Here is a 22336-nt window from a genome sequence, read left to right as displayed (position 1 = left end):
ATTACTGCCATACAATTTCGCACTTTAGCGTCGTACGTTTTCGATTGTGTCTGGAGCATACTAATGCATTTATATAAGGGCCTACTAATTACGCATCGTATTAACACATATTACGCCTCAACACGTGCCCGTCTATTTTAATCAATTATGAGTATAACATCAGAGCTTTCCGTCTTGGATCCAGGAAGTTGACTGCAGTCCTGAACATAAAGAGAGCCAGCTGATGTAGATGCTTGGAGTGACATCAGTAACATGGAACCTTACCTAATGTTTGTGATGCCATCTGTACGAAACATGGCGTCTTACCTCCTGTTGGTGATGCCATCTGTCTTACCTCCTGTTGGGGATGTCATCTGGACGAAACATGGCGTCTTACCTCCTGTTGGGGATGCCATCTGGAGGAAACTTGTCCGGCTCGTTCGTTTTTTCTTCACCCTGTGGAGGGTGAAGCTCCAGGAGATCACGTGTCATATTGCTTTGTTTCGCTGCCGCCAAAACGCAGCTCACTCGATTGCAATGACAGCTTTGCAGTCTTAGATTATTGCTCTCAGCTTTATTTAAAAAAAATTATTATTCGCTTAGTGAAAACCAACAAAATAACATTGTTCTAAAAATTTCATACCATTCGAATCTGTTTGCCACTAATATTACAAAGGAACGGACATATGCGTTAACCACATCTTCGTTGCAAAATGAAAATTATTCTCAAATTAATGAGACTTCCATTTTTATAATTGGTGACTTTTCTGATCAGAGCATCCCGTAACCACATAAGTAATTTTTTCTACAATGGTAAATAGTAAGGCATTTCTTAAAGTAATTTTATTAATTTCGTATGCGTTGATTAGAAGAATCGTTCTCGTGTTTTCGAAGAAGGATAATCATCTGCGTCCAAACGCATGACTAGTTTATGCAAGTCCTAAACCAGAATAACCTTTCATCTCGTTCACGTGTCGCGCAAGAAGCAAGCATCAAATATAGTCAGGCGTGCACGCTTTAGCGTAAACTGCTTTAATATATGAGACTTCTTACGATGCTGGCTCCATCAATGGCGCTCTCGGGTGTTGCCGGTAATCACTTCGTCCTTGTGGAATTAGAGTTACTCGCTTAGACACTAAGAAGCGCTAGATTAACTGTATTTTATTTGGTTAAATGACCCATCATTTTCAATTACAAGTCTCCTGAGTTCGTCGAAGTGAGCTCGATGCGAAGAAGTGCGTAATAATCGGCTACAGTTTGATTCACTTCTAGATTTTTTAGTTCATTATTTAAGAGAAATTTTACCACGGCACTGAATTCGTTGATGCTTTGTTCGTAGCCTTAAAAATGTGATGATACGTTTAGCTTTTTATTTGTCATACGCAGGAGATTCCTAGCAATTTATTCAAGCTATCTTTCATGTTGTGTACCTTATCTTCAACAAATTTTTTGCCCTATGCGACTTTTTTTTTGATCACGTATCAATTGATATGAGGTATCACGTTTGATTCCAAAGGAATTGATGCAAATTGTGTCTCGTTCCCAAAAGACAAAAAATCGATAAAAATAAAACATTCTTGGCGCTCATATTAAATGAATAAAAAACGTTTAATCAGTTGCGACAGCGAGAACCTAACGAATCGTGCTCATTGTTATCTGTGTTTAATGCGAATCGTTCATGGAGGTGCGAACAAATTTGCATGCATTTGATTTGCGTTATTTGAAGAAGACTTGACAAGGGCTACGTGCGATGGTCCTTTACTGTTACGCTGTTAGTTCAGATCTCATAAGCTTAATGTCAGGAGCATTTTTGCGTCCCGAGTCCGAGGCTCCTGGAACTTGCTGGCCTTGGGATTAGCGGATACTTCTTTGCTCCCTATCGTGTTAAATTATAGAAAAATTTGTAATATAAATATTTTGGTTTCAATCAAGATTTTTCTAACATATTTTGTGGCGTGCTAAGCAGGCACAATAGAGTATATTAGAATCTTATCTCGCGTAAAGATCCATTGACTTGCTATACTTAACCCCAGGACGCTATGTGTTTCACACAACATATGTAAATAATTATGTTTTCTTAATGGCTTGTGCATGTTTGAGGCTGGAGATCTCCAGCCTCAAACATGCACATCCATGACGATATAACATAAAAACTTATTTAAAAGTTTAAAATAACAATGTCAATAGAATACTCAAAATCGATCTAAGCACTGCACCTGAGATACGATGACCCGTCTGCCCGCGGTCAGGATTATAATCAGCAAGATGTGTCGAATTCTGGACTCTTTGTTCGGTCAGTCAATCCCGGCTTTTGAGGAGATGAAGAACGGCTTTGGTGTGGCGCCGGTGGCACCGGTCCAAAACTGCCCCGAGGCAGCGCTATAAACTAGCGGCCTCTGCTTCTTGTATAGGAACTTCAGCCTCGCGTTGCAAGGGAGCATCGCTTCGGTATTTCACACCATCGATCGTATTTGTCTGCCTCGCTTAGTTCTATGTAATAAAGACTGGCTATACAGCCTGAGCGTTATTTTTTCGGTCCACTGCCGTCTTATTGGTACAAAAGTCGCACAAAAATACTGCATGAAACTTTGTTTAACTTCAATAGCAGATTTGAGAGTTACAGATTTTAGATTTATTTTTTTTAAACCACAATTTATATATCCAGTCAAATTTTACAATGGTGCCCATATTATTTACATGTTTCGTGCCTCAATACTAAACATTAATGTAATTAAATGTCCGTCAAAATCATACTTCACCATCTTTGCACAATTCGTTAGCTCATGACTGATCGAATTCCGTAGAATTTTTGAATTGAAGCTCTCATTTTGCTTCTATTTATCTGCTAGCATTGTTCAATGTATTTAATATAAAGATAATTCATATAACTTCCTACACACAACAAAACAAATTCCGAGTAACATGCACAACTACATTACCACAGTTATGCTTAGAGATCTTACTTGAGTGCCGGGAATCACCGTGCACACCGTATACCTCGTCCTCTAAATTAACATAAAGAGCCGCAGTTTTTACTTCAAAGGACCTGAGTTGTGCAGTTCGTGCCCTTATGAGGCGCGTTCATCTGCAAATATTGCCAGCTTCAGGTAACCCGGGACGCAAGAATTGTTCCTTATCTCTAAAATTTATTATGCACACCTGCGCCGCGGAATTATTCTTCAACTTCTGGTTTAAGACGCTGCATTTTTTCTTGTTTGTTTTGTCAATTTCATGAGCGTTGAATTCAAGTTATTGTTGCATCCATGGATTGCTGTTTTTAAATAGCAGGGGTTCTCAGTTTTGTCGGATAAAAAAGTATTGAATGTTGTTGAATTTATAAAGTTTGAATGTTTGTTGTGGTGTGAAATTTATTTGAATGAAAATGTAAGTTCTCACAACCTTCCAAGTGCGTGATTTTATCCATGAATTATTCCAGTGTCTCCCGATCATTCGAAATATATGCGCTATATAATGAATAATTTTTCGGGAAAATTCGTAGAGATATTCCTTTTTAGATTTATATACCTCATTTAACTGGTCAATAACTACTGCTAATTAAGTTGTGTCTGTTCACTGCAAATCACTCTATCCCGTTTTGAATACGCTTTCACTCTGAATTAGACGCTTGCCTTGAGTGGTGTGATCTTTTTAGAATTGCCGTGCTGTTGGATGGATGAGATGAATAAGATGAGGGATACACTGGGAAAGTTTGACCCGAGGAGAAATTGTTAGAATCTTTTTCACTTGTCGAATGGAATGGCCAAATGTCTTTTTCATTTTTGTAATTGGCTATGCACGAAGCATTCACAAATTTGATGCTACTCGGATATTGAAAATTTTCATCGGTAATAAATTTTATAACCTTTAGTTAATGAAACTGTTGCCGTTGACGAGCTGTTTTGAATTTAGCTTAAACCGTCGATCTAAGATCACATAGACTTGAAAATTATGGAAGAAGTAACAATTCGCGTAGAAAAAAATATTCCTTGCCTCAGTGCCTCTGAGACAGCTTTTAAATTGCAAGGCAATCATCGACGTTATACCTGTGATGGTCGGAGAGTTCATTAACCAAAAAAGAACGAAATCTTAGCGAAATCAAGTCCGTCGAAAAAAAGTACGAAATCTAGTCCGTCAAACCCTGAACTGACGTCGCTGTTATCGCTAAATGTGGCTGACGAAAGTGCACATGAGGAGCCTAAGATAGCGCGAGTGCAGGAAGCTTTTCCCATATATTTGACTGTGACAAAAAATTGTGGAGTGTCGCACTTTTTCGAACAGCAATTCTTCTTTAAATTAACTGGATGCTGGTTAGTATCCTTCAAATATTTGTGAAAGATTACCAAATAAAGTAAACACGTAAGGTAAAGTGAGCTTCAATTTACTACTCTTCAACGAATATTTAGCTATACACACATTTTTATATTAGCTTTTTACCTCAATTGTGAAGGCAACTGGCATTTTAAAAACTAATTTAATATGCCAACAGAAAATTTAGAATATGTTCTAAAATATAATGATTTAATTAACATTCCAAAAATTAGAAAGCTTCTGTGATTAACATTGTTAGCCTCTTACGGAACAATAATTTCTCCTGGGGAATTCAGAGTCAGGGATACAACGTAGGAAGGCATGCAGCGAAGCAATAACTTACTGAGTGAAAAGAATATGCATTATGCTAATCCTTGATTAGACACCCAAAACTATATCAATAATTTATTTCAATTTCGATGGAATATTACCATTCAATTTGGTTATTCTTTCATTCATTGGAAAATAAGTATAAGAATAATAAGCGCGGTATTAAAGCAGTGGATCGAAGATTTTAGTCAAGACCGTAGCTACAGCACCCATTACCTGATTGACCTATAACAAACCGACTTAGGTCAACGTTAAATATAATCTAGTCTTAACGCATTTCATGAGCAATTTAACTTTCAAGTACGTTCAAGAATCATTAACAAATTTAATTTCATATATGTCCCTTATTATTTGTTGCCCAACTTAGAGTAATTAAGGAAAGTGCGCAACACAGCCAACATATCCAATGCGTGGAAATCTGGACATGCCTGAGAACTAAATGAACAGCAACTGAAACAAATTAAAATAAACTGCCTCCTGCCATGGAGCCTTGGCTCAACTTTGTAGCAATCATTAGAACTTCTTCGGCTTCAATCATTAGACCTTCTTCGTCTCCATCCATTACAACTTCTTTGTGTTCAATTACTACAACATTTTCTTCTTAAATCGTTATAACTTCTTCTTCTTCTTTAATCAATAGAACTTCCTCTTCGTCAGTATATAATATATTTATTATATTATCTTCTTCGAGCATTAAACCTTCTTCGTCTTCGATCATTACATCTTCTTTTGTGCCTCCAACCTCTGGCTGGTGTGAACATTTTCCGACAGCACTCTGGCGGCTTGCGCTTCATCGTATCAAAAGCTGAGTGCTCATCCAAGATACTGTCCCGGCCTGTGACAAGTTTTTGCCGTCGTCGCACCGTAATTAGCGAGGCTGTCTGGGTTGTCCTCTCACTAAATCTAGCCTGATTAGCAGAAAATGAAGTGCACTAACGCGACAGAAGTGACCGAGCCTCTCTGTTGGTGTTTTCGTATGAGATTCCTCAGGTTATATTCAGAGTGATCTTGGAGAAGAGCTTATTGTGTTTCAGTCTGTGGCGACACTGTCTTTACTTTGCTGTTAATGCGCTCATCAATAACGGCATAATCGACTTGTTTGTTGTGAGTAAGTGGAGTTATTTGTACTGGAGTTCGTACTAACATCGAACTTAGAACTCAATATTTCTGTACAAAATTATTTGATTCGGTTCTAGCGGGCTCATATCGAAAATTATTTGAAGGTTAAGTAACTGTTACAGCCATCATTAAGCGACGTGTATTAAAAATTACATCATTTTAAATGGTCGTGCTAATCTTATCGAAAAAACTCCTCATGTGATAGCCGCCGCAAAGGATTAATCCGTTAAAATCGGATTTGCAATTACCGAGGCCCTGATCACGAATAAGTAAGAGAAGCTCGTCCAGTGATGCCTAACGCACTGTGTTATTTGTTCATGGAGGAGTATGTGTTATTTGTTCATGGAGGATTTGTTCATGGAGGACTATGTGTTATTTGTTCGGAGGAGTATGTGTTATTTGTTCATGGAGAAGTATGTGTTACTTGTTCATGGAGGACTATGTGTTATTTGTTCATGGAGGAGTATGTGTTACTTGTTCATGGAGGAGTATGTGTTATTTGTTCATGGAGGACTATGTGTTATTTGTTCATGGAGGAGTAAAAGGAACGCATGCATAGAATGGGCGTAGCCGCTAGCAGTTGTAGCGTGTGGGTAGAGCTTGGCAACAACTGGAGTGACTGCGAAGCGTGCAGAGTGCGATTTCATCAGCTGCAATCGAGAGCAGAAATGCAGCTCAGCCGAGCACCGCGTCTTTTCGGTAATGCAGCCTCAATACAGCGACTATCAGTGCTCGATTTGGTTGAATTATATTTCAACGTCTAAAGTCTTTACAACTTTTGCGTATGAAGACTTTTCTCTGAGTCTCGTTGAGGTTGTTACAGGCAACATAAGATGAGACATTGCTTGAAAATCTAATAATCTATAATATCAGAATAATTCGTCGTGTTTCAACCTCATTCGCACTCATGATTTCATTGCTCAGCAAAGTACTGTATTGAATATTTGATACGATTACCAAAATTAGAAGCGACGAAAATGCAATCTAAAGAAACGTATATATTGCAGCGTCGACGTTGCTCATTCATGTTCTTGCGTTTCATTTCAAATTTTTTTCCATTTAGGTTTTGTTTGATGTTTGGAAATGACAAAAATTTACTACAAATGCAAAAAGTAAGCAATATATTCATGGCGAAGTGTCGGTTGTTGCAGTGACCACTGTTCTTGTTTCGTGCGTAGCATCAGTTTTGTTTGAGAATGACGAACTGAACTCGTTACAAGTGCACGACATCTACTTCTTTGCGTGCGTTCGAGGCATCACAAAGTCGCATGGCCGAGACTGTTGAAGTTTGAACTAGTTGACGTTTTCTAATTCTGAGTATCATGCATGAATGCTACAATGATATATACCTGCTCTGGAGTTTATAGAACGGGATATACGCCTATGTAAATGTTGTATGTTGATTTTACTCACATCCTAGCTATACATCGATACGGTGAGCTTTTCCTAGCAAAACCTGCTCGTCGGCAGGTGTTTGTCTTTGGTGAGAAATTTTTTGGAACTGAAAATTTCGCCTTTTTCGTAAAATTTCATAAAAAATCAAATTATTTGAATTTAAAAGTGAAATTTTTGAGTTGAAAAATTAGAAAACGCAAGTGTTCTAACTAATGTATGAAATTAGAGGAAAACTTTCACTTATTGATTGTTTTTATTCCATATTTGCAAAAGCCTAAAAGTTCATTTGGTCAAATTCATTGACGTTGATGCGGATAACGATACAAATTCACTAGTTTCTGCTTCATTATTTTATCATTTCGTCTAATATATCACATATCACTCACGTTATCAATGATTCCATACACTTTTTGTTTCGATCAACAGCTCTACTCGAGGTTATTCTCATGATAAAGCTTCTTTTCAAACTTCCTTATTTCTATTCCGTTTGTCACCCCAGCTAAGTTTACTCCAACTCTGACCATTCGGGGTTACCGTCATCGCCGAATGCACCCATAAAAAGCCACTAACGATATCGAGGACACTCGGCCGCCGCCGTGCGTAAATGTTGGGAGTGCGTATTGATCCCTGAAGTGGGACTGGGTTTTGCATTCCGCTAGCAAACGATTTCCGTGACCGGAATTTCTTGGTGCCTTTTCGTATCAATTTGTCGAGCAGCGTGAGAAGCGGTCCTGCAGCTCTAGGTTAGTTCTTGCTTCTTGTTTTTTGGTGCTAAGCGACGACGTCGCAAGCATCAATGTTCGTATATTGGAGTCCCTCCTGTAACTGCGCAGCGATGTTCGTATTTTGGAGTCCCTTCCGTAACTGCGCAGCGATGTTCGTATATTGGAGTCCCTTCCGTAACGGCGCAGCGATGTTCCTATATTGGAGTCCCTCCCGTAACTGCGTAGCGATGTTCGAATGCTGGAGTCCCTCCCGTAACTGCGCAGCGATGTTCGTATATTGGAGTCCCTCCTGTAACTGCGCAGCGATGTTCGTATTTTGGAGTCCCTTCCGTAACTGCGCAGCGATGTTCGTATATTGGAGTCCCTTCCGTAACTGCGCAGCGATGTTCCTATATTGGAGTCCCTCCCGTAACTGCGCAGCGATGTTCGTATATTGGAGTCCCTCCCGTAACTGCGCAGCGATGTTCGAATGCTGGAGTCCCTCCCGTAACTGCGCAGCGATGTTCGTATATTGGAGTGTCTCCCGTAACTGCGCAGCGATATTCGAGTACTGGAGTCCCTCCCGTAACTGCGCAGCGATGTTCGTATATTGGAGTCCCTCCCGTAACTGCGCAGCGATGTTCCTATATTGGAGTCCCTCCCGTAACTGCGCAGCGATGTTCGAGTACTGGAGTCCCTCCCGTAACTGCGCAGCGATGTTCGTATATTGGAGTCCCTCTCGTAACTGCGCAGCGATGTTCGTATATTGGAGTCCCTCCCGTGACTGCGCAGCGATGTTCGTATATTGGAGTCCCTCCCGTAACTGCGCAGCGATGTTCCTATATTGGAGTCCATCCCGTAACTGCGCAGCGATGTTCGTATATTGGAATCCCTCCCGTAGCTGCGCAGCGATGTTCGTATTTTGGGGTCCCTCCCGTAACTGCGAAGCGATGTTCGTATATTGGAGTCCCTCCCGTAACTGCGCAGCGATGTTCGTATATTGGAGTCCCTCTTGTAACTGCGGTCGAATGACGCAAATAAATTCCCGTAAATTCACGGTCGAATGACACAAATTTATCCTACCCACACACAATCATTTTTCTTAAATGCTGTTAAGTATATTTCTTCGAGAAGTAAACTAACCGGTTGAACAAATTACTCTTCCTAAGGATTGCCGTGTCGTTCATTTTCCTCTCCAGCGACTTGATATTTTGCTCACATTCTTCATGTCGGTCCGGAAAAGTTCTGATGAGTTTTTTCTTAGCAAAAACTTATCTTTGGAAGACAGTATAAATAGTCTGATGTGGTGATTCTGAAGAAATTGCACTTGTTTGACTTTAGTCGTTAAATTTTCATATAAATGTCAAGTTATTTAAATTGCGCAAATTGCAACTTGCGAGTGAAAAACATAAAAACAAATACCCGTGACTTTTAATCTTTGTTTAAATTTATGGGAAGAGTTTTGCTTAATCGAGATCGCATTTATTTTGTTATGCGTTATGAACTGGCGAATTGGATCGTATGGGTGGACTGGAATTCAAAAGAACAACTATTTTATTACATCGTTTTCTCCCGGGAATGCGGATTAAAAACATTTGCGATATAATTAAACCATGATATAGTAATCGATCTTCATGCTTCTTCAGAGAAAAATTTATTGTTGTTCTATGGCCTCTTTTCATTTCTCAGGAAGCTCGGCATTTAGGAACTAAGCGACAATCAAGTGATATTCACCGTGTTCTTTCGTGGTGGTATCTTATAAACAATCTTTTTCTTGATGAATACCGATAGATTGTATAACTTGAAAATTTGGTCATTTTTTGTACATTCCGGAGTGTGAACTCCCTGTATGCAAGAGTGTCACTTCCGTGTATTCCTACGTATTATCTCCGTCTATGCCGAAGTGTGATTTGTACGTATTTTCTAGTGCGATCTCCGTGCATTTTTGTGCATACCCTCCGTGTATTTCAGCGTATGATCTTCGATCGTGTATGTTGCGTACCGTGTATTTAGGACTCGTATATTCTGTAGTGCGATCTCCGAATATTTAATGTTCTATCGTCTCTGTCTATTAATTATCGATTGTTTATGTTTATAATATTATCATATAAGAAACATATTTTAATTATCATTTGTTGTTGACAGGTCCGGGACCTGGTGGAGAGATGCGCGTGTCCATCACAGTTCCCGATGGTTAAAGTGTCCGACGGCAAATACAGGATCGGCGACACCAAAGTCCTTATCTTCGTCAGGGTCAGTTACATGCAATTATTAAGATGAGTTTCTTGATGAAAACCTTTACCTGGTAACTGAAATTACACCTAAATTATAAGTCCTTATCTTCGTCAGGGTCCGTTACACGAGATTCTTTAATAAATTTTTCCATAAAATAAATCAGAGATAACCAATATTTGGTTTCTAGATGGTATTCCGTCCAGAGGTCAGAATATCTGAATAACAATAGTTTTATGTTAGTGTTTTGATTAGTGATCAAAGGGCCAGCATTCGTTTGTAAGTCATCAGACGATGAATATTAATCTGGATCATTCATGAATGTAATAATTTTTAGTAAGGGCCAATTATAATTATTGATCTGTATATGTTCTCAATAAAAATTTATAATTTGCATCTATATTATCTACATTTGTAAGGTGACATTCATATTAATTTGTATCAAAAGCCCAACCAATGTACACGGAACAAGTTTTCTTATATTTTAATGTTCCAAAAACTATTATCTATACAAACTTTGTTTATAATCTTGATGAATGAACAGTCCCTATTTATTGGATCAGTATGTATGATCTATTTTTACTCCCGAATTTAAAAATTTAACGTAAATAAGTATTTTTAATTAGAGAACACTGGTACATTTGTTAAATTTGTCATTTTGTCTCGTCTTTAACGTTTGTCTCTTGCGACGTGCAGATTCTGCGTAACCACGTGATGGTTCGCGTGGGCGGAGGATGGGACACTCTCGAGCACTACTTGGACAAGCATGATCCCTGCCGCTGCAGAGCTGGTAAGTTCCAACTCGTTCATTGCTTTCACTAGCAACCTTAATTCTTTTTAGCGCATTATCTCATTTATGGAAAAAATGCCCTATTGTGCTCGTCATGTCCTTCCGTCCGTCCGTCCGTCTGTCCGTGGCTTCACGTTTTCGTCAATTCTGAGAAAATGCGCTCACTGTCACTCACTGTATTGGGTACTGAGTTTTTTTTAAATAACGTTAACTAACACTGCAGAAGATGTACGTTAAGTTGTTTCAAGAAACAACGTACTTTCAAAAATAATAATAATCAACATTGTAGAATAAACATTAAGTCGTTTTACGGAACAACTTACTTTCAAAAATAATGTTAATCAACATTGTAGAATGAACGTTAAATCGTTTTACGAAACAACATACTTTCAAACATAACTTTAGGCAGCAACACTGTATAATAAGCGTTAGGCCGTTTTACGAAACAACTTACTTTCAAAAATAACTTTAATCAACACTGTATAATAAATGTTAAGTCGTTTTACGAAACAACGTACTTTCAGCTCGCAAACGGCAGAGGTGAATTTCGTATAAACATTAACTTGCAAACAACGTTAGTGTTTGTTGCAAATAACTATAGTCGATCTTACATAAAAATCGATTCATCGTTCAAGCGACGTTAATCCATCTTCAAACAATGTAAATTAAGCTTGCGAAAAATGCAGTTCACGTTGCAGTAATACATTATTCCAGATGCGAGCTATGCTTTCAACGCTATATACACTGAACCCAAATTCCAAAATTGAACAACAATTCAACTTCTTATCAACAAGTAACAGTTCCAAATGAAGCTTTTAGTTATCTTAAAGAAGTAAATACAAGATTTATTTGCACAACAAATCCGCTGCCATATATATTGACATAAGTACCTATATTATCAGTCTGCTTATATCGCAAGTTCACAAGGAATTTAAAAGCAAAGAAAACGATGATGAATCTGGACACCGAAACGTTTTCAATAGCGATATGGTGAATTTTCTTAGCGTTTTCTTTGCTTTTAAATTCCTTGTGAACTTGATATATTAACATGTTACGATACATATCATGTTACGATATATATCAGGTCACGATATATATATATCATGATATATTGACATGTTACGATATATATCATGTTACGATATATATATCATGATTAAAATCACTTGACTGCTTAAATCGCAAGTTTATCAAAAATTAAAAGCAAAGAAAATAGCCAGAAAATTCACCATTTCTTTATACTAGGCTGGCGGAGCATAAAGGAAGGAGTTTTAGAACAGGAAACCTGCTTGTGCATCCCCCTCATTCAGCAGTACGCGTCCATGCCGAGCAGTGAACGTGCCAGTGTCCGATAGTGATTTTCGAATTTTAGCCTCCACGACCGGTGTTTCCGACTTGCGAATTCTAGAGTCCCTTTATATTTTTAAACAAAAGCCTATTTTAAATGCCGCTAATAGTTCATATCCCCTCGAAATCGTAAATAGATAGATTTGTGCCCGTGTTTGCTTCATTCTTGTTTGTTTCTCATTTGACGATTTATGCATCAATGTGAATTTATTGCTAATTGTTTGTACCTGTGTTTTAGGTTTTGAACTGATGATGGAGCTGGTCTCCGAAACGTTTTCCTTTTTAAGAAATGGTGAATTTTCTGGCTATTTTCTTTGCTTTTAAATTTTTGATATATCATGATATATTGACATGTTACGATATATATATCATGATATATTGACATGTTACGACTTGTTCAGGTCACCGCGTGGTCGTGGGTTGCTCACACATCGGCTTCAAGACGACGCCTAACAGTGACCGTCAGCTGTCGTCAGTGACGTACGACAGGTGTGACGAGGGTGGCTCTCCACTGCCGGGTCGTCGTCGCAGCTCTGCTCCTCCACGTCGCGACTCCAGCGCCGCGCAGTCTCTTCGTCAGCGCTCCCAGTCACCCGCCAACGTCACCAGGTCTGAATGCTGCAACTCATACATTTCTGATGGAAGACTCAAATTATGACTCAAATTATAATTAACTTTTTTAACATTGTTTAGAACTGCCTTAATTTTGAAGTTTCTTTCAAATCGCTCTGATTTTGAAGTTTTTTTTCAAATCCCCGGATTTTGAAGTTTTTTAGCGCATTTTCTCATTTATGGAAAAAATGCACCATTGTGCTCGCCATGTCCGTCTGTCTGTCTGTCTGTCCGTCTGTCCGTGACCTCAAGTTTTCGTCGACGAGAAAATGCGCTGTCTGTCACTCACTGCTGTGAGTACTGAGGTATATTTTTTTCATATCGCCCTGATTTTGAAGTTTTTTTTCAAATCCCCGGATTTTGAAGTTTTTTAGCGCATTTTCTCATTTATGGAAAAAATGCACCATTGTGCTCGCCATGTCCGTCTGTCTGTCTGTCTGTCCGTCTGTCCGTGACCTCAAGTTTTCGTCGACGAGAAAATGCGCTGTCTGTCACTCACTGCTGTGAGTACTGAGGTATATTTTTTTCATATCGCCCTGATTTTGAAGTTTTTTTTTCAAATCGCCCTGATTTTAAAGTTTCTTTCAAATCGCCGGATTTTAAAGTATGTTTCAAACAGTCTTCATTTTAAGGTATATGTCTAACTTCATAACCAAGTTTCAAGTTACACTATAGTGCCGGTAACAATTGAATACCTACTGGATTATAGTAATCCCTCACTGTTCGTAGGTTAATTTTTTGCAAATAATCTACTTAACGTTTTTTTTCGTATTATTTGTGGCCTGCATATCATGGATTCATATCACTGATGTATGAGCTGAGGAAATGGTTATGATGAAAAAATTATGCCATTGACCTAAAAATTACGCCCACAATATGGATTAAATCTAACGTGTGAATTGCCAAACATGAAGTTAATGTCCCATCTTAATAAGGAATTTAAGGAATAAAAATGATCCCGGCTCCCAGGACCTAATCAGTCTTACAACATGGGAAACATTTTGAGCAACCGTTCACGTGGAAAATGATTTATTTCAAGTAATAAAACGAAGTTTTCAAATGTCGTATTAAATTTTGTCAATCATTTGGCCAGGAACTAGTGCATGTGTGCATGTGAGATGACTATGTAAACTGACTATAATATAATAAATTGCTTGTAATATTTGTCTATAGGGTTGCTGGCAAAGGACCTTTGCCTCAGTCAACCCTTGCCCTGCCCGAGGACGGGGATGGGAAGTCCCCCGAGCCCAATGCCTGGTGCGATTCATCGTCCGAAGTCAGCGACGAAGGCTACCGTAGTCAGGGAGCTCCCCGACCCTCACCCCGCTCCCGACGCCAACCCTCGAACCCCAAGGCTGCCAACGCCGATACCGGTGAGTGTTGTGACTATGGACCTCAGGGCTGGCAACGCCGATACCGGTGAGTGTTGTGACTATGAACCTCAGGGCTGCCAACGCCGATACCGGTGAGTGTTGTGACTATGAACCTCAGGGCTGGCAACGCCGATACTGGTGAGTGTTGTGACTATGAACCTCAGGGCTGCCAACGCCGATACCGGTGAGTGTTGTGACTATGAACCTCAGGGCTGCCAACGCCGATACCGGTGAGTGTTGTGACTATGAACCTCAGGGCTGACAACGCCGATACCGGTGAGTGTTGTGACTATGAACCTCAGGGCTGCCAACGCCGATACCGGTGAGTGTTGTGACTTTGAACCTCAGGGCTGACAACGCCGATACCGGTGAGTGTTATGACTATGGACCTCAGGGCTGACAACGCCGATACCGGTGAGTGTTATGACTATGGACCTCAGGGCTGCCAACGCTGGTGCCGCTGAGTGTTGTGACTATAAGCTTCAAGATATTGCCGATGCCGGGGAGTTCTTAGAAAACGTCTTGGTTACTTATGCGGATAGAGTTCAATTAAAAAATTTTACCGCTGATATAATTCGACATTTTTTGTGAAATTTAACATTAAAATTCAATACAATGTTCACACTCTTTGTACGAAATGGTAAAAAATCCTACTTTTATAACAAAGCTTGATGGTAGATAAAATAGTTACTTGGAAGATTTTCCCTGGACAGTATCATTTTATTCATCTTCATTATTACTCTATTAATTTCTTAGATCATATTTTGATATAACGTTTACTTATTATTATGTAGGGATGTCCTAAGAAGTGGCGTTTTAGGCCTCATATTTTCTTATACTTTCAGAGCGTCCCGAGTCATCCATGACCCAGACGTCATCGGAGGGCTCGTCTGTGTCGGCGGATGACTTCGGTATGCCATCCACTCCTCCCCGAAGCCCAAGTGATCTGCACAGTTTTTCCCGCACTTCTGCTCCCCAAGCGCCTCCCCGCACCAAAAATTCTCCTGCCAGCGTTGCCGCCAAAAATGCCGCCGCCAAGAAAAAGAAGACGACGGTCCCATGCGAGACTAGTCGACCCGCGTGGAACTTGGCCCCGAGCCCCAAAAAGAAAGAGCCCAAGCGGCGTGGCAGCTGCGCGGATCTGTCCGCAGGTTATCCCATGAGCCGCAGCCGCAGCACCAACAGTGACAACGGCTTTCAATCTCTCAGTCGCAATATTCCCGCCAGAAAATCCTTGTCTGCCTGCCGCACGAATAAAAATACAGTAGAACCTCCTGTACGTAACCCAGGGACATGGAACGGCCGCACGAGCGCGGGCAGGGCCACCGTCAACACTGACATGTACCGGCCTCCTGCCTCTCCTCGAGGTTTTCGGTCCGCTTCGGCTTCGCCCGGTCCTGTTCGACGCAACATGGGACATTCAGCCCCCGTGACTCCCCAGACCCGCTCCCCAAAGTCCTCAACTCCAAATTCTAACCTCGCCTCCCCTACTCACTTGGACGACCTGCCCGACTACCTGCAGCAGCAGGTGTCAGGTCTGAGTGACGTTACCTCTAAACCCAGCGTAGAGATGCTCCAGCAACTGGAAAATCTTGTAAACAGTTACAGGGTAAAAGTTTTAGACCATTTCGCTGAAGAAGGCAAAGAGCCTCCATCGCATCTAGCCGACGACTTCAGCTGCTCATGGGTTCGCAACGCTCACTCGCTCACCAATTCCCCGAAGAAAATTCCCCGACCTCTGCAACCCAGCTCTGAGCGACCTGTCCCCAAGCTAACTCCTCGCAGGGATGGTTTGGGGTCCCGGATCCCCGCCCCCGTATATTACCCTCCGCATAACACCCCATCCTGAAGCTCTCTTTCCTTGGAAGCTTCTGCATTATAGATTTTAATTTTATACGTAGATTTTAAGTTAATTTTAATTTCATTTGTGTATATTTGAAGGACTACTAAATCTTTTTCGTAATGAAGCATTAACTTAACGTAATCTCGTGTTTAGCTTGCTTTGCTGATTTCTAATTATGTAACTAATGAATGAAGTGTAGTCATTTATTGCATATTACGGCTGAATATTACAGGCACCTTATTTATGTCACGTACTTAACGATCGTGAAGCACGTCAAAATAAGTAGGCGAGTGACTTTGGTTCTGTTAAGATTCCAAGCGTTTCTCCAACATTGGTGATGAATGGTATTGTTTTAACCTGAAAATTTTATTTAAACGGTATTAGATCCTAACAAACTGCACTAAATAACTAAAGATAAATGATGTCGTTTTTACCGAATGTCAAACAGCTAACACAAATATATTATGGGCAAGGATTGATGTAGATAGAATGAAATGCAAAGTGATATTATAATTCAGGTTTTTATCAGTAGCGTATTAACAACAAGTTGACGGTATATTTGTAGGTGGTGTTAATTGATGTGCTGATCGCTACTGCGATAGTTATTTGAATTTAATAAATATGTAGAGCTAAAGATAGATGCACTGATGCTCAGGTCAACTATTTAATTGTTGATATTCCCTTTAAACGGTTACTCGTCAACATCGTGAATCTATGCAGCGCTTTCCGTTCTCTTTAGGTGCAATTAATTCAGTGATTAATCAGAATAATGTAATTAATTATTGTTTAGAACTTCGTATTTTATTCTTACTTAACTTGATTCTTCAAAATATTGCTGAAATTCTACTGTTGGATATTGCCTATTTACAGTAGTTGGTTTTTCATCTGTCATATTTTCGAGACTATTATGTCATGGGAGTAATTGTCTTCATGATTCATGGTTAAAATTGGTGCAGAGGCTCGATAACTGCGATATTTTTAAATATAAGTGTAGGTCAATGATAAGGTCAATGTAACTAATGTTTTTTCTAACTCAAAAGAGCGTGCTGCAATGCCAAGCATATTTTCTGCTCCTAAATATGACTGATGATCGGCGATGAGAGGCTTAGCTATATTAGCCATAATTACGACGCTTGTATGAAGTGACCGTTTAAATCGAGATGAATGTTCTCCAAACCTAGAGGCCGTGCGTCTTCACGGCCGTTGTTACGAACATCACTTGTTCTTGCCGGGCGTTTCTTGACCGTAGTTACGTAAATCATTTGTTCTTGCCGGGCGTCGCCGCGGCCGTATAGTTACGAACGTCGTTTGTTCTTGTCGTGCGTCTTCATGGCCGTAGTTACAAACATCATTTGTTCTTGCCGGGCATCGCCGAGGCCGTAGTTACGAACATTATTTGTTTTTGTATTGCGTCCCGTGGCCGTAGTTACAAACGTCGTTTGTTCTTTCCGTGCGTATCCGTGGCCGTAGTTACGAACATCATTTGTTCTTGCCGGGCGTCGCCGCGGCCGTAGTTACGAACGTCGTTCGTTCATGCCGTGCGTTTCCAGAATGCACGTAACTTGCACAATTCTTCTCGCTCTGAACGCTTCGTGGCAGAAATATAATTTAATGTTAAGAATTGATTGAAGCTATTTTATTCGCGCATCTTTGTATTGAGATTATATTTGCTCTAACAAACTTTATCCTTCATAATAAGTTTAATTCGATATTATAATTGGCTTGGATTAAGTGGTGCCTAGTAATTAGTTCTTATATCTATCTATTGTAATCATTTGAACTGTTATGCGAGTAGTCTCTGTTTTAGGATTTAATGTAGATAGTCTTGCTATTCGCTTTCTCTTTGTGGTGCTCATGTTAAATCAAGATTTTGATTGATAAATTCATAATATTTCCTTCGTTATTATGATGAGGCTGGGTTTAAGCCCCTAGAACTCCTACAATAGCCTATTGTCTTCGTGACTTATAATCTTAGCAAATCATGATTATCTTAATGTCATTAATTAGCTCCCTTCATAATCTTAGAGCCTTTAATTAATGATTATCTAAGCGTCCTCAATTTTCAATTTGCCTGCTCCCGCTACGTCTGTGGCTGCTCTGTAACTCTGTCAGTTGTCATACAAGTTTCCTTTGCTTTTAGGAACCCCGCAACACTTAGGCTGTCTTTGCTTTCGAAACTATGTAATACTTTCGAAACTATGCACTATGTTGAATTCTACTAAATTGGTCCTAGCTCGTTACTGTAGCTGATTTTTACTTACAACAGCTCGGCAGGTGTAAGTTTCTCTTACAAATTAGTTTACAAAGTCTAACCTGATTTCTTGGAAATTGGCGGCAATAAGATAAGGATATTAAATTTGAACAGCTTGCTTCCACTCGTAATGTTTTATTGTGGTGTTGTGTAATTAAAGCTTTCCAGCCCTCTGTATTTCCCCTAAGGTTTAGATGTACATTTAACCCTTTGAAAAACGCTTATCCCCAGTACAGGCTTCCTGTCGTTGTCTTGTGTTTTGCTTTTGATGGATCAATCATACTAGCTGGATTAGTTGATAAATGCATGGGTAACCTGTGCAATTAACGCACAATAATCTTGTTTCGAGCATTGAGTCGCTTATCTTCGCGCGTGAGCAAATTTAAAATCAATTACTTCGTTGAAAATTTGTCTGGTATAATTGATGCCTTACAATTTGCCTAGATAAACGGCCTATGACTCCTCACGATACCCGGTATTAGAAAACTAAACTATGACATTGCAGCACGAACGAGGACTGCAAGTCACTCCTCGCAATTTTGATAAAATTTTTCTTCGAGAGGATTCTCATTAGAACCCCTGAAGCCTCTTTTTTCCTTCATCTGCCATGCCTTCTCTAGTGTAGATTATATTAAGAAAATGCCTTTCCTTCGCGTTAATAATTAGAGTTAATTCGCAACGCTTCGTGATATTCAGAATTGACTTTCCTCCAGTAGTGAAATTAACTTCACCAATCGGCGAAGCTTCGGCCTTCTTCGCTTGCGTTCAACCGTCCCATTGCATTGCCTGTGTTCGTCCATAACCAAAACTCCTTCCAAATTCTTGCCAAGCGTAGTCTCGTACTCCACGCTCATTTCTGTTAGATGCACTGCAATTAAACTTCAATTATCTCCAAATGTAATAAATCTCACGGAAATTCATATCTTCTCAAAGGCTCGAGGTATGCTAACAATAAATGGCCTAGTCCCATTATTCAATCTGTATTGTTTTTGAAACGTCGAATAAAATTATTACCTTGCCATGACGAGAAAACTACGCGATTTCAGTAATTCCTCGATTGTTCAAAGAAACAAAATGTCCAGAAAAAGGTCCTTAACGTCTATGGATGTAAATACTGGAAGAATACAGACAGCTTCATATCTCTTAGAGATTGCTTACCCAATGCCACTTAATTAATTGATATCCTGCTGTTGGCACAAATAAATTGTGTTTACTATCCCTCTACTGAATTCTTACTCTCGGTAAACTTTCCCCAGAATAGATGTCGCTGCATGATAATTACTTGATAAGAATTGTTTATGAATCCCTTGTGTAGATCAGCTGTTATTTCTCCAGAACATGAGCTGTTTTTAGTAGAGTTTGACTTAAGGTGTAGTCCATTGCAATCATACCGGGTGACAATTTCAGCTGTTGTGCCAGGAAAATAACGATATAGAATCATGCCAGACCCTGAGACCGCCGATAATGACGACAACTAAGATGGTTTAGGGTGTGAATATCTCCAGCTCTGTGATATATGGCCTCGCGGAAATAGGATGCGAAGTCCATTATGGATGTGTCCTTGTCTGTGAAGAGACGATGCTACAATTTGTGTAACTTAATATTTTCTCCGAGTTTTATGCATCATGCTTTCAAGAATGTAATCTCAATGCTACCACGTATCCTATCTCTTTGACGAATTCTAAATTTTTAAGTTAACAAATTGTTCCCAAAATTCTTTCTGTATGATAGGATCGTTAAAAATTTCTGTTTCCCAAAATAGAAATTCTGCCCAAATCTAAGAAATTTACGCTAAATTTTGAAGAACTAGATGTTGCTGCAAAATAATATATGGATAACCTGATCAATAAATAGTAATATTACTTGTAATTTGCTTAATCGTTCCAGTATTTTATAAATCTCACGAGAGCGTTTCATTCATTTGCAAACTGAGGCGTGCATCTGCAAGTGCCATGTTGAACAAATGGTTTTATCAGTTTGAATTTAGGTTGTTTAGATGGTTTAAAAATAGAATTCGATCGTTTGCTGAATTACCAGTGATACGGCGGCGTGAAACTTCCGCAGTTGTAGGAACTATGAAACTTTCATCATGGTTGGTAACATCGGCACGTGTTTCCAAAATTGTGGTGACAATCGGTCTTAGAGTTACGATTTGCACATGCATTTTCTACTAGCGCATAAGGAAATTTTGCAGTAATTTCTTACATATTTTCTAGAAAAATTTGTGGTCCTATTTTCATGAACATTCTTGTAGCGGAAAATCATTATATTCTTTGTATTCGTTGTAAAACCGTCATGCCGGACATTCCATTTTTGCTTGCTTTTAATTAAAAACGGCAATTGTCATTTTCGAGGAGCACTGAATTGTGCTCTGCTCTTATATACCGGGACTGAGTGCTGCATTTCTCAAGCTAATTTAGTGTAATGATAATCGTATTTTCGTTCATATTTCTTATTATGGAATTTGTGTGAAAACAAATGCAGTTTATATGTAAATTATAAATTGTTCACAATAAGGTGATTTGTTTCCTCAGTTCGAAAGCATAATAATTTGGCGGACTTGAACGTACATCACTTCCTGTCAGCATGCAAGTAGTAAAGAATAAGTGTGTAACTCAGTGGTCGTATAGACGCTGTGCAAGTAGGCTGTTTGGAAGTCCATATTCCAAGATTTTCACACCGGGGGAGGAGGGTTGGGGGGAACGAACAAGATCTGTCATGAAGGTATGAATATTGAGGAAATACTATGTGATTATATTTTATTCTAAGGTGTGTTTCGTTAGAGTTTTGTCTGCAGTTTTGTGAAGTTTTTCTTTTTTTAACTGCTTGATTTATCAGGAATCCTATATTATTTCCATCTTAACGGTTGAAACTGTGTTAAATGGTCATCTGTTTTCCCAAAAAAGTAGTGGATTTAATTAAAATGAAACATTTGGGTCATTATCTCAACAATATGATTAAAAAATCTGTAATTAAGTGTCATCTCAATCAAAATTCACATATCCGATGAATGGAATTGTTTCGGAATGCATTTCTGTGTTTCATGGCAAAAGCAGAGATTTAGCTTCAAGTCAATGAGAATCTGGAAGGGAATATAATTTATTAATTTTGCTGTAGTCTTTCCAATCAATAAACCCTACGATAATGTATTTTTCAATATCCTAGTGCATACGAACTTTCGGGGCTGACTCACAATGTCCAGAGTAAAGTCTTTAATGTCTATGGACTTTTCGTGGCTAATTCAAGCTAAGCGAATGATGTCAATTACTAATTAGGACTTTAACGCTATGTTCTCATGTAACCTTGATTGTAGCCTTCACGTGTTACACGATCAAAAATTTCTTAAAACAGTCACATTTTATTAGTACAAATTTGGTCAATTTGATGTTGAGCCAATTTTCTATTTTGCTGCCAGCCATTTGTGCATTTTATCAAGGATGTGCATATTGTGCAGGTATCCGTTTCGAAGTCAGTGATTTTAATGACATTATTTACTCCAGTAATGACGTTAATTACTCCCATAATGACGGTAATGACTCCCGTAATGACGGGAGTAATTTAATGGCGTTAATAACTCCTGTTACGGTGCTCATATACACGGGGACGGTAGTGGCGTACTCAGAATGCACTCAAATAATTAAGTGGTATATTATTCGAATACTGACCCGCCAATTTACCCACAGCACGAGCAAAGATCGGGCGTAAAAATGGGCTAAACTGGGAGACGATGACCCTCACAAGGGCAGAAATTAGCAGCTGTTTTAACAAGGCCTCTAATTTTTTCACTGCCAACTTTAAAATACTAAATACTAACAGCCACTACGGTATATGTAATGTGCTACTGACATCTTGTATAGGCACTGCCGGCCACGGAGGGACCAAAAGTTACCCTTTATATGAGGCCGGTTTCATGATAATTACTCGAATCTATTATTTGAAAGTTTTACTGGCCCTAGGTACAAGCACCCTGATTACATTAAGTTAATGCTAAATAAATTTCTATTTATCATAAAACGTTCTTTTCAATTTCGACCTCGAAATTTCGAAATTTCG

General features: G+C 39.3%; 1 protein-coding gene across 1 annotated transcript in view; it reads left to right on the top strand.

Annotated features, from left to right (window-relative positions):
• LOC108674028 (GAS2-like protein pickled eggs) overlaps positions 1-21428 on the top strand; it is an 80330-nt gene extending 58902 nt beyond the window's left edge. The window contains exons 2-6 of the mRNA XM_018161926.2: positions 9981-10088; positions 10764-10857; positions 12606-12813; positions 13990-14189; positions 15035-21428. Coding sequence (XP_018017415.2) covers positions 9981-10088; positions 10764-10857; positions 12606-12813; positions 13990-14189; positions 15035-16038 — 1614 coding nt within the window. The 3' untranslated portion in view covers positions 16039-21428. The remainder of the gene's footprint in view (positions 1-9980; positions 10089-10763; positions 10858-12605; positions 12814-13989; positions 14190-15034) is intronic.
• The last annotated feature ends 908 nt before the right edge of the window (positions 21429-22336 follow it).

The sequence above is a fragment of the Hyalella azteca genome, unplaced genomic scaffold (genome assembly GCF_000764305.2).
Source record: "Hyalella azteca isolate HAZT.00-mixed unplaced genomic scaffold, Hazt_2.0.2 contig11130, whole genome shotgun sequence".
Lineage (NCBI taxonomy): Eukaryota > Metazoa > Arthropoda > Malacostraca > Amphipoda > Hyalellidae > Hyalella > Hyalella azteca.
Note: the sequence above shows the minus strand (reverse complement) of the source record. Positions and strands in the feature narration are given on the sequence as shown.